At 32.0% G+C, this 13,504-nt stretch overlaps 4 protein-coding genes across 5 annotated transcripts; 2 read left to right on the top strand and 2 right to left on the bottom strand.

Annotated features, from left to right (window-relative positions):
• Positions 1 to 223: 223 nt before the first annotated feature.
• On the bottom strand, positions 224 to 1,586 carry LOC145592184 (uncharacterized). The gene is made up of 3 exons (XM_081648645.1): positions 1,221 to 1,586; positions 926 to 1,044; positions 224 to 851 (listed from the first exon to the last, which is right to left on the bottom strand). Exons 1-3 carry the CDS (start codon positions 1,584 to 1,586, stop codon positions 224 to 226), a joined length of 1,113 nt encoding a protein of 370 aa, XP_081504771.1.
• A 1,522-nt stretch (positions 1,587 to 3,108) lies between these two features.
• Positions 3,109 to 4,813, top strand: LOC145590909 (snakin-2-like). Of its 2 annotated transcripts, none has more exons than XM_081647300.1 (3): positions 3,109 to 3,469; positions 4,118 to 4,157; positions 4,376 to 4,813. In XM_081647300.1, exons 1-3 carry the CDS (start codon positions 3,392 to 3,394, stop codon positions 4,564 to 4,566), a joined length of 309 nt encoding a protein of 102 aa, XP_081503426.1. In that variant the 5' UTR covers positions 3,109 to 3,391; the 3' UTR covers positions 4,567 to 4,813. The 2 variants fall into 2 exon arrangements, with proteins under 2 accessions (XP_081503426.1, XP_081503427.1); XM_081647301.1 differs by having other exon boundaries at positions 3,112 to 3,469; positions 4,385 to 4,813.
• Positions 4,814 to 7,652: 2,839 nt separating this feature from the next.
• Positions 7,653 to 9,631, top strand: LOC145590908 (gibberellin-regulated protein 11-like). The gene is made up of 3 exons (XM_081647299.1): positions 7,653 to 7,766; positions 8,619 to 8,661; positions 9,399 to 9,631. Exons 1-3 carry the CDS (start codon positions 7,689 to 7,691, stop codon positions 9,578 to 9,580), a joined length of 303 nt encoding a protein of 100 aa, XP_081503425.1. The 5' UTR covers positions 7,653 to 7,688; the 3' UTR covers positions 9,581 to 9,631.
• Positions 9,632 to 12,375: 2,744 nt separating this feature from the next.
• LOC145592183 (uncharacterized) lies at positions 12,376 to 12,789 on the bottom strand. The gene has a single exon (XM_081648644.1). It carries the CDS (start codon positions 12,787 to 12,789, stop codon positions 12,376 to 12,378), a length of 414 nt encoding a protein of 137 aa, XP_081504770.1.
• Positions 12,790 to 13,504: the final 715 nt, after the last annotated feature.

Genomic DNA, 13,504 nt, shown 5'->3' with positions numbered 1-13,504 from the left:
CATAGTAGACGTGGGTTTTCCTCGTTACCAATCTTCAAAATCGAGTAGCTCTTTCTTGCAATCACATATAAAAAAAAGTTCTACTTAACAACAAATGACTTGGTTCTCTTTGTACAATAATGTATGTGTAATCGTTCTTAGTCAAATGAGTTGCTCTTCAGCTATGAAATAAACTCTCTTTTTTTTTGTTTTTTTTTTTTTTACAAGAAAGCAAGCAGATTTATTAAGCAATAGGATGGGCTAAATCAACCAATACAAGCTCATGTATCTCACTAGGATACTCTTCCAACCAAACTCTAAGAGAAGAAAATTTGCTACTAAGTTTTGCTAAGCTGTGTGCAACTCTGTTTCCATCTCTTTTCACGAAGGCAAATGAACAAGCATAGCAGGAGCTAGCAAGCATAATAATGTCTTTGACAATCGAACCAAACACAGTCAAATCCACCTTGTTCTTGCACAAGCAATGGTATAGCTTAAGGTTGTCCGTCTCCAAGAACACCTTCAAGAAACTAGCCTCCATAGCAATTGTTAAGGCATGTCTCAATGCCAATGCCTCAACCACAACAACATCAAAACTACCAACAATCTGCAAGCATGTGGCTGCCACTACATCGCCCACATGATCTCGCATAACAGCCCCCAAACCCACCATATTAGACTCAAAAATAGCAGCATCAGAGTTAACCTTTATGATACCAATTGAAGGAGCATTCCATTGGCATTCCAGAACTGCAGGGACAGGGTTGCTGCACACTTGCTCTTTAGCATTTTCGAACTCACCAACAATGCTGACAGCCTTATGAAGAACATCATCCATCCCCTTCTTCTTACCTTCAAACACCCAAAAGTTCCTGCAAATCCATATCCCCCACAGCATGCTCCAGAAGATGTTCCACCAAGAAAGTTCTTTGAACATCGCACGCACTTCACAGCACCACTTTGCAAAATTGTTTCCTTAAATTTCATCACATCATGTCTCAATGGGGATAGATACCACATTAGTTTTGCTTCTTCACAAAAAACCAACAAATGCAAGATGGTCTCCTGCGTATACCCAAAAATGGGACAAACAGGATCAACAGTCATACCCCTAGAAAGTAATGTAGCCCACTAGCTCGAGCAGCAACAACTCCTCTCACCACACGCCAACAGAAATTTTTTATTTTCGGGGGCAGATCAGCATTCTAGATACAACTCCATTCAAAATCAGTCGAAGCAACAAACGAGGAAGCCTTTGCACGAGCCTGCTCCATACTAAGCATATTATATGCAGACTTTACAGAAAATCTGCCATCTTTTGACCAGTGCCAAGACCAAGAATCCGGTCTATCAAAAAGCGGAATCGGAATGTTACAAATCTCCTTCACCTCTAAAGGTAAGAAATTGGCATTGAGAGTGTGCAAATTCCAGCTTCTATTGTCCATCAAGTCATGGACAGTATCAGGGGTATCATCACTTAAGCCTCGGTTACTCATCACACAGAAATTAGGAAGGGTGGAGACCCAAGGATCCTTCCAAATATCAATGGAATTTTCATTCCCCACAATCTTCCTCATGCTTTTTGATAAAACATCACGCGCACCCATTATCGGCCTCCAAGTGTAGCCCGAATGTGAGGCAATTTTTGCATCCATAAAAGAGGTATTTGGGAAGTACTTGCCTTTAAGAACTTTTGACATCAAAGAATCCTCTTGAGTGAGAATACGCCATGCGGCATGCCTGCTTTGCTAGCAAGGCCCTATTGAAGTTTCTCATATTCCGAAAGCTAAGGCCCCCTTGTATCTTAGGGACATACATCTTTTCCCACGCCACCCAACTCATCTTCCTCTCATCCCCCTTTTGTCCCTAAAAGAAATTCCGACACAATTTTTCAACCTCATTAAGATTGCTCACCTAAACTCTCTTAATTTAATATAACTGGTCTTGAGCCACTTTAATTTGCCTCTTTGAATGTCTTGATCCATGGACTTGACTCACTTAAAGGAGACCTTCAATGTAGTGGTACAAGCAGCCGCCTCGCATAATCGAGATTCGAGGTTCAATCCACATTAGCAACAAATCCCATCCTTATTACTCTAGTGCATTTCTAGGCTTCTGTGATTGGAGCCTTCGACTGGGCCTAATTCACCTTACCTTTTTATAAGAAACATGTCACTGAACTTGGACTCTTTAGCCCAAACGGCTACAACATCGTTTAGAGAGATTTTATTTATGCAACGTTTAGAGAAAATTGTCAACTTAGAAACAAACCATCTAAAGTAAAAACATAACAAGTGTATATTTTTTCTTCTTACAAAAATGATCATACGAGTATATGACTAATTCTTGAAAAGCTCTTGAAATAGATTATTACCTTAATTTTTTTTTTGAATAATTTTATTATCTTTAATTTGAATCTCTTTTGATCACTTATATATATACCACATCCGTGTGTTTAATAAGTGTTGTACTTCTTTCTGGCAAAAAAAAAAAAAAAAAAAAAAAAAAAAAAAAAAAAAAACTACATTTTAATACATAATATTATATTTTTCTCTTCCCATGATCCCCACCCAACCCCACAACTATTTTTTTTTTAATATTATTTCTTTCCTCTCACGCACAACCATTAATTTTTAATAAACTATTAACCCCATTATTATTATTATTATTATTATTATTATTATTATTATTATTATTATTATTATTATTATTTTTTATAATTTAAATCAATCAAATTGCCTTAATGTATATGCCGGTCAAAGTGTAATACTTATTAAAACTTAAAGGGATATAAAGTCAGTCATTTGTCTTTCTTCTAAGATTTTTAGTCACAAATTACAAAAATGTGATTATTCCCACAGCAAAACTATCTAACACACGGTATGGTAAGACAGAAAAACCAAGGGTTATGGATTAGGTGGGATTTAGTGGCATGGTTTCTTTGTGCTTTAAGAAAACAAGAGCGTAACATCATTACGTTTACGTACCTACAATGGCATATAATGGGGTGGCAATAGTGCATTTCCTACTTTGTACCCCACACGCATATAGGTTATATGTGTCAATTTAAAATAACTTTGTACAAGACTAGAAGTTGGTAGGAGACTTGGTTCTTCTCCCAATTAAGAAGCTCCTAGAACTTTTTACCCACTAAAACTCTTAAGCCCATTTTATATGCATGCGCCCACTTCCTTTATTTTCCACCAACAAATATTCACATTCTTTTGTTTTCTATATCAAATTATGGTGTGCTTTTATTTGATACCTATAGCTGGATCCTCTCTTGCATGAGAATAAAAGGACCTCTTTTTGCTCTATATATAAATCCCTCGTAATTCTTTTCTTCACTTCTAATTAATTAAACATTCCCTAGTTAATTATAATTGAAGCTCCTATAATTAACAAACTTAATATGGCAATTTCCAAGCTTTTCATTGCTACTCTTGTCCTTTCTTTTCTTCTTCTTCATGTGGTTCAAGCTCAGGATGTGGTAAGCTTCTTATTCATAGTATTAGGTTTAAGTTATGGTATCGTGGTATCTGAAACTCTTTTCGTGATGAGAGTATTTATAGTCGTCGTAGTTATACCATTAGTCTTAGCCAATTCTTTAATATTGGTTACACATTTCGTTTTCGTCCGTTTCTATATAAGTTTATTTCATGAAGATTTTAACATACCTGTGTGGTTGTGTGTCCTTATCTAAGTAGATCAAATAAGTCCAACTCTTGCATATGTCGATAGTTTCTAGGGTTGTTTAATTTGTTTCGATATATGTCTTATTTTGAGTACCTACCTACTTTTTTTTTTTTTTTTAGAAAGGTTTTTAGTACCTACCTTGTCCACACTAAATAGATGACCTTGATATTGAACACATTTATTTTCTTACCTTAATAATTTCCTTTCAAAATTGGTTAATCATACTTTTGTGCTTCTTCCATGCATTTTTTACTGCAACAGTTTAAATTGACTAAAATTGTGAGTGCTTTTTATCAAAGTGACTCATCAACTACAGTGAGCGGAAGAAATATTAGATACAGTTAAAAAAATGTAATACTAGTATGCTGCTACTCTCTATTTCTTTCAAAATTCTCTTATCATATTTGAAACTAAATATTGTATTACTATTTTTGTCCCACAGATTGAGAGTAACGGTCCAAAGAGGTCTCTCCTTGGTATAAGTACGTCTACATTTCAATTATGATGATAATATAATTTTTAAATTCTAACAATTAGAATAACTTAAGCAATTATAAAACAATATACAACCTCCGATTTTTTTAGTTACAACTTTGGGGTATTATTGGTAAGATATAAAATATTCCAAAGTTGCAACTAATAAAAATCGGAGGTAGTAGTTAATTATAATACGTATTATGTAAAATTAATTCATTTATAGATGATGCAGATTGTGGAGCAGCATGTGTATCTAGGTGCCGGTTAAGCAGCAGACCAAACCTATGTCACAGGGCATGTGGAACCTGCTGTGCTCGTTGCGGGTGTGTGCCACCGAGTACTTCCGGTAACCAAGAAATGTGCCCGTGCTACTACAACCAGACTACCCACGGTGGCAAACGCAAGTGTCCTTAAACTTTCTACAGCTAAAAGTATACCTTTGTAATTTATTACTAGTACTATGTTAGTTACACGGTTACACCCTCTATGGCTCTATCTCTAAAAGTTCTTTGTCTTTGGATGGTGAATTTTTTTCTATTTCTAAAAGTTCTTTGTGTTTGGATGGTGAATTTCTTGTGTATGTAATTCAAACTAATTGTACGTTCACTTTGTGAATAATGATGAGCATAATAAAAGATTCACGTCTAATGTTTTGATATTATATTATTGCATCAAAGTAATTTTTAATTAATTTATGTGCCTAAAAGCTAAGTTATATTATTGAAATTTCATTTTGTTTCCTCTATCCTTTCCTATATTTTATGTTTCAACATAATGTGTTGCTTTGGCGCCCCTGGGCTTGATATTTGATATCCACTTCTAGCTCTACTCTATTTAATTCCATTAATTTTCTTGAGTTATTTTGTAAGTTATCTAAAATAATGAAATAATTTCTTAATAGAAGGTTAAATATTTACTATTTCGTAACTTTCTATGCATATGATGCGTGTGTAAATTTTAATATACATGTTAATCAACAATAATTTATCAATATTTAAATTAAAATCATATTATGACTACTCAAGCATTATGTTTTTCTCAAAAGTATCTTAACCAATGGGTAAATAACTTTTTCAAAAATTCATCCATTTGTAATGGATGAGAATACTAAAATATTTATATTATTACATAATTAGTTATATAACAATATTAAATGATAAATAAACCGAAATTTTTAATAGAAAAATTAATTAATAGGTAAAAAGGTTAAATGGAATGGGAAATAAAAGTCAAATAATCAAGTCATAGTTTTGTACATGGCTTGGTGGATATTTTTTTTATGGTTGCCCACCCGGTTCACCGAAGCTTAGCTCGGACTACATCCGAATCCGACTCAGGTAGCGTACCTGACTTATAGTGGGTGAGTCTCCCAACAAGAGTTTGGGCATAAAGTGAGGCTCGAACCCAAAACCTCCCTTAAGCGACATCAAGTTACTTACCACTTGAGTCAACTCACTGTTGTTGGTGGCTTGGTGAATACTTATTGAATAACAAACCAAACAATTAAAGATATCTTTCTATAACTCCCTCCACTTTCTTTTGTTCTTCTTACTAGGTTAGAACCCGTGCGATGCACGGTTTATATAAAACTTATTATTAATTTGTATATTTTAATAATAAACCGCTATTATACATGAATATAAATAAGAATTACGTACATTTTGTAATTTAAAATCTTTTATTCTCATCAAAATTATGATATAGTTTATGTTCGATGTCGTCTAATTTATAATACAATGTAGGAGGTCATTTATTAGTGTACTATTTAAAATTTGTTTCAATTTTCTACAATAAATTGATAGGTTTTAGTTGTAAGGTGAAAGATTCTAATATTTAAATTTCAAAAACGTTAAATAGGATAGCTCTGCAAACAAACAAACAAACAAACCAACAAACAAACAAAAAAAAAAAATGACATCATCATTGCATTTAGGTGGGAAAAGTTTTATTAAGAGAGCGACACGTGGACAATGGTGACATTAACATTTCTGTTTTAGTAATAGTTAATAGATTAGGATTCGAAAATGAAAACATTAATGAAAGAGCGAGAATTCTTGTTTCATAAGAATTTTTTTTTTTTTTTTTTTTTTTTTAATATCACTTAATAAAAACAACATTTAAGAATAAGAAAAATATTATAATGTAGCCATAAATGCTAGGTATATAACAAGCTAAAAAAAGAAAAGTATTGAAAAAATATATTTATTAACTACATTGATTTACGCGTGATTTTGTCATGCATTCTTAAACTTATACCAAAAAAGAAAAGATATTAAATGTTTATTTGTAGCCCTAAGGGCTACATATATATAGCAGTACCCTAAGTATTATTCTGCATTTATTACTCTTTGATAGTCAAAAACGTAAATAACTATGCACACAATACTTAAATAATTGGAATCTTAAAATAAATTAAGGTTTAAGTTTGTCTAAAAAATGTGTTAGTAAAAGTTTACGAAATTTCCTAATGAGTTATGTATCCAAGATGAACAAAAGAAAATACGAGTATTATACTAGGTTAATTTCCATGCCATGCACGGGTAATCTTCAATAAACATTATTAAACTAATGACGTAGCAAATGAGCAACCATTATTAACTAATAATGTAGAAATGAGCAAAATTATGTTAAGAAATTTTTTTATAGCTGTATAAATAATTGTGTTAAAGATATGTCAAATCTTTTTTATTTTAAGTAATTATATTGTATAAGGTTAAGAAATTATTTATGTAAATAATATTTGTTTCTCTAATTGAATTTTATTTTTTTTTTAAAAAAAAAAAAAACTTAAGGGCACACTAAAAAATAACACGTTTCATTGCTGGTGTGTGTTTTACTATATAGTTATTATTGATTGATTATTGATTTTTCTAAAATAGTATAGTTTAATTTTTATAATTAAAAAAATCTTTCTTATAATGAAAATTCCATAGAATTATCTTTCTTTCTTATCTATTTGAAAATCATAAACTTTTTTTTTCTACCTTTATTTTTTATTTAGTTTTTATACCTTTTTATCTGTGGAGGCTATATTTACACCTTTTTTTTTTTTTTTTGAAGAAAGCTATATTTACACTTTTATTATTATGATAAAGCTTCCAATATATATATTATCTATCCTTAATTTCCATTACTACTAAAGTCACCTTTTTTTTTGGCTATACAACTCACATTACTTATTGTTTTTTTTGGCTATACAACTCACATGGTTTTGTAATGTAAAATATTATGGTGTGCATGCTTTCAATTACATGAGATTAGATTATATATAGTTATTCCCGATGCTCGCCAAATCTGAAAAAACCCGGAATCTCATTTCTTTGGATGGAGAAGGCAACCCCCTATTTATCTTCTCCATAAATACACCCCCCCCCCCCCCTCCATTTATTTCTAGTCATCGCATTAAACTAAGCAGTACCAAATTTATCTGAAGCTCCAAATTAACACATCTAATCAAAGTATTTAATTCTCCTAATTACTATCCAAAAGGAAAAAAAAAAAATTACAAAGATAAACAAACAAACAAAGTTGTAGCTATGGCAAATTCCAAGCTTTTCCTTGCTACATTTGTGCTTGCTTTCGTTGTTCTTAACGTGGTTGAAGCTCAAGAAATGGTAAATAAATTGTTTATAGTTTAATACTACGTAGAAACTCCCTTTGTTTTTTTTTTTTGTTTGTTTGTGTTTTATTAAATAATCATCTCTTTATTATTCATCTAAACGCCCGTACGCCTCTCTTTTTGTTTGTTTGTTTGTGTTTACATGTCCAATATTTTTGTACAAGATTACAAAAAATATGGTGAATTTTAATATTTAACATGTTCAGGTATAACTGATAAATTTATAAGGTAAACACATTGAGTTATAATAATTAAAAATGGAAATATGCATGTCATGTAAGAAAGTGTACCTTATAAATTAAAGTTATGGCAAGCACATTGCGTAGTTCTCACCATAAAAAGTTTTCATTAATTGAAACAATAATAATTCATAATTTTTCATTCATTAAGTACTCTACAAACATGAAATTATGATATATTATCTTATTTATCTATGCTAACCTAACCATAAATACTAATTGTCACTAGAATTGGGGTTGAGGTCCATATTATGTTTATGCTAAGAATATGCCTGAATAGCCGTCAAAGCCATACCGTGCCCAAGGTCTGAATCTAGGGGAAAACTGGTCAACCCAGTTCAAGTTAACGGGCATGCAAGACCCCTTGAGAATGGGGATAAGAGAAAGGAAATCCCTATCACTTGGTTTTCTTTAATTAGTGGCGATTGATCCCGAAATATAATCATTGCCACTAGACCAAACACTACTTGATGCTGACCCCTTAACTAGTTTATATTATTGTTATTGACTTTATTGAGAAGTTTGTAGTATATTGTTAATTTATCAAGAAATGACTAATCACACTTAATTTGAAACTTAATATGATACTCACTCTTCTTAATGTGCAGATTGAGATTAACAATAAACTTCAAAGGTCTCTCCTTGGTATAGGTAAGTAATTATCTGTCATGATAATTTTATTAGCTGAGTGCTAAATTGTAGACACAACCCTATTTTCCTAATTTTCCTAACACATATGAAGTATATATCTAGTACCTCATTTTAATGGTTCATTAAAATAACATATTCCCTTTCTTCTTCCTGTAAAGAAGTTCCCTCAATTTCAAAATAAATGTATCTTTTATAATTTTGCACTATATAATAACTTTGACTATATATTGTTTTGCTAATATATACAATAAATTTTTTGCATTTTCATTGTATTTTGTTTTAGCAAACCCCGTTAAGTATGCTTTCTCCAGCTCTTATTCATTTTTTACTTTATTTTTTTTATCTTACACTCACCTTATTATACAAGACTTATTGTTTACTTTATTTATGTTAAATTTCGAAACAATATGAAACGGGCCTAGATAACCCGAACAAGGAGGAGAAGAGTTTGGTTCACTAACCAGGGTTAGGAGCTTCCATACTAAAACCAATTGGCAATAGTAGAAGTTACTCCTCTACCTTATAAAGTAGAACCACCTCTCCTCTTTCCCCAATGTGAGGCACCTACAAGTACGCTACAATGGGTTTCAACGATTCATTTTTTTTTCCTTACATTTACCATGGTAAAAATCGATTTAAGTTGTGACTAAACAATAAATGTTACTCGTAATAACTTTTAAAAATGGGGATTATTGTTGGTTAATTTTATTAAAATTAATATAAGTATATGTGTGCAGATTGTGGAGCAGCGTGCGAGACTAGGTGCAAGTTAAGCAGCAGACCAAATCTATGTCACAGAGCATGTGATACATGTTGCGCTCGTTGTGGGTGTGTTCCACCGGGTACTTCTGGTAACGAAAAAGAGTGCCCTTGCTATTACAACCAGAGAACCCGCGGTGGAGAACGCAAGTGTCCTTAAATTACCTCGTAAATTACAAAGTCAAAATACATTCTATATATGTATATACTATTTCCCTTTCATTATATTGAAAATTTGTTATGCTATAAAAGTTCCAATTTTTTTCATATGTTGTATACTGAGTATGTATGTAATTATATTTTATTGTACCTTCATGTATCTTTTGAATAAATTATTGAATGATGAATAACATGTTCGCATTCCTAAATCTTTGCTTTGTTGATTAATCAGAGCACAATGTTTATCGAAACTTGTGATTGTAATTATTTTATTAAGCAATTATTATTCCCTTAGAAGCTTTTGTTCTACAAGAAAAATGAGAAGAAGATATAAGTTTAAAATTCATAATTACACAAAGCTATGCCATCAAAAAACCCATTACAATTTACAGATGTTGAGGAATGTCTTAATTAATGCTGGAGCAATTAGATTTACAACAAGTGAATTCAAATCAATTTAAACTAATTTTATATCAAAGGTAAATGAATTTATTATTCTAATTTATTAATAAAAACAATTATATAAACTTTCATAATAATTTAAAAATCCTTATAACAAATTCATGTTATATTATATATTATTTCCTCCTTTTTTTAATTGCACCATTTGTTATTTCACGTTTGCCAATGCAATACTTTGGCTAATAATATCTTTGATTATATTTAAGTAAAAACTATAAAAATTTGATATTTGAAAAGCAAACTATATTTTTCGTTGGACAAATCACAAAAAATGATCAAAAGAGGTTTTGTGAGTAGTGTAAAATATCAAATGTTGCAATTAAAAAAACAAAGGAAATATGTGTTATAAACTGTACAAATATACTATGTGTATATACATACTTGACACATACAACTATACAAAGATGTGTGTTTTATATTTATATACTAGATTTGGTCTTGTACAATGCACGATTATTTTAAATACTATTGTAGACACCTAAAAATATCTCCCCAAAACCAAACCCGATAATGAACAACCTTTCACCGCCATTATTGGCCGGGTTGAGTATTTAATCTTGGAGTGCTTAAATCCATATTCAATCCCAATAAATTTCATAAACCAACCCAATTCCTAGCCCATTTCTCCAAACCATAATTTACTTTCCTCTTTTCGTGCCTTTAAACCCTTAAAATCATTCTTTTCGTGTCATTTTTATAAAAAATATTTAGACCAATTTATTTTGGTCCATAATTTGGGTCTAATGATTGAATAGTTGTATGGGGTTTGAAAAAATCTTTCCAAAATATTATAAGCCCAAATTCGAGTTATAACGAATAAGTTATGGCCAAAATACTAAACTGAGCCCAAACCGAACCTAAGCCCACCTTACCTACGACCCAATAATCATGTGGAGGGTCCAAAGGCTTTAATCTCATTTCTAAACCAATTAGGATTAATTAGAAGATTCTATAAGTTTCTAACAGATCTTAATTATCCTTTTTGAAAAGATAAGATTAAAGAGTTTGAAATTGAATAAAATTCCTCTTTTTGAAAGTCCTAATTCTATTCGAATTGAAAGACGTTCAAAGATAGTCAGATATGATTTTCTTTCCTCATAATTTTAATCCAAATCTTAGATGGTTGGATAGTTCTTGAAATTATCTTTTCAGTGATATATTATAATATTAATTCCACGTTATAATGAAAAGATATAAAAGAAATACAAAACTCTATTCAAAACCGACACCATCCCACTATTTCGGCCATATCTTTTATACTACAAACGATTTTAATCTGATTCTAATTGGGTTAGAAAGTAGACTTCAAGAGCTTTCCAAATACATATTATTTATCTTATTTCAATTTCTAGGTCAAAAGATATGATAAAAACAAAAACCGCAAAAACTGCTGCCTATCGCAAGATTTTTATTCCGATTCGAATTCGGATCTTTTCTTGATTCACCCTTCTTTTTTCTTTATAAATAAAGTTCATATCACCCCTTTTTCAATCATCAACAAGGTTGAACACTAGATCATTCTCTCTTCCTTTATTATACACCAAAATCATTCTCTCCTTCTCTCTTATGCTTTAGCCTAATACTAGCCTTCCCTATTCTCCCTTAAGTACTCCAATGAGTCCATACTTGACCCGAATTTCTATACTTAAACCAAGGCGTGAAAAGTAGAATTAAGTGAGGGTTTGGACCAAATCTACTCTACTTTTTATTTAATTTAATTGCTTCAATTTGATTTATTTTAATTAAAGTTATTAACAGTTTATTCATGAAGTAGCAATTCAAGGAAACGCGGAAAGTGAGTAATTAATGAATTAATTAATCTTATTTTTATTCTTGTTTCTAGTATCATGATTAGGTTATTATTATGATTTGATTTGACTAACGATATTATGGTAAAATTGCTTCCATTATTGGTGTTTATTCTATGCTTATTGTTGATCACCATATTACATGTTTAAAAGGGAATCTGTAATTAAAAATCACAACTAATAAGATAATTTGGACAACCGGTTTAGATTCCACCTACTACATTTTTAATCAAATGCAACGACATAAAATGGGCTAATGTAACAGTTTATTTAGTGCCGTTGCAATAGGGTGGGTCTAATGCCACGGTCATTCTATACTGCGAAATTAAGTGGGCTAACACAACGACCTCTAAAATGCCGTTGCATTAGGTGAGTTAATGCAACTGCTCTTATTTTTATAATTTTTTTATTCTTTTATTTTAATTAGTAACATAAAGAAAACAAAGTTATTACTAGCACTAGCATTTCCTCATTGGCGTTGGAGTTCTTTGTATTGTTCTAAAGCCGCACTTAGGGACTCACCACTCTATTGGCAGAAGCCTTGAATCAAAGATCGAGCTTCAGCGGTTTTTCTATGATTATAGAACCTTCTCAAGAATGCCATGGTAACTTGGTCCCAAGTTGAGAGAGAGTTAGGGGGCACCTCCCTCTCTAGCCATTCTAAACCTTTCCCAATTAAAGAGAACGGGAACATCTTGAGTCGAATGTATTCTTGAGTCACCCCATTGGCTTTTATTGTGTCACAATACTTCTCGAATTCTTTTAGATGTTCATGAGGGCTCTCATACTTCCCACCTGAAAATTGTTTCCGCTCTATCAGGGCAATCAAATTAGGCTTGATTTCGAAATTATTGGCTTGAGTAGTGGGAGCTTGGATTCCAGTTTGCGCTCTAAAGGCTTCGAGAGCCCCAAGATGACTCAAAGGCGTATTCTCTCCCATTTTTGGGGACTTTAAACCCTAAAAGTCAAAGGTAGAAAACAGATTGATTTCCGAACTTGGTGAAAAACTAAGGCTACCCGCGTCTTCACTTGAGGGTAAAGAAGGCGGAGTATCTTCTTCTATGTTCGCTCCCTCTCTTATAGGAGTACGGGAGTTTCTACTTCTTGCTCTTGCTTCTTTTCTTAGCAATGACAAAGACCTCTCGAGCTCGGGATCAAAGGGGACCAAAGATCTTGAACGGGTTCGACCTCTGATCATAAAACAAAACTAAGAAGAAAGTGAGCATTGCCAAGCAAAAAAGTAATCAAAACTAGCAAATAAAAGGTGAGATAGTCTCAATAAAGCAATGAAATAACAATGGAAACCGTCTCCCGGCAACGGCGCCAATTTGACAAAGGGAATTAACACGTCGCCAAATTGTCTATCCCTAAATCAAATACAATTTATAAGACCTAAGCAAACCTAATACAAGTATAAGGTAAGCAAAGGGTCGAACCGCAGGGAGAAGTTAAACACCGTAACCACTACTAAATAATTAAGCTATCTCGGAACAAAGAATGGAATTATCCAAGAGATTAAACTAAGAGCAAATTGAATTAAAAACAATATAAAGAAAACACCAAGGGAAATGGGTAGGTGTAGGCTTCACCTGAACATGCAATAGCATAGAAACAAATCGATAATGAACTAAACATGCATGAATATCGATATAGGG

The sequence above is a fragment of the Chenopodium album genome, chromosome 18 (assembly GCF_948465745.1).
Source record: "Chenopodium album chromosome 18, dcCheAlbu1.1, whole genome shotgun sequence".
NCBI classification, from domain to species: Eukaryota; Viridiplantae; Streptophyta; class Magnoliopsida; order Caryophyllales; family Amaranthaceae; genus Chenopodium; species Chenopodium album.
Note: the sequence above shows the minus strand (reverse complement) of the source record. Positions and strands in the feature narration are given on the sequence as shown.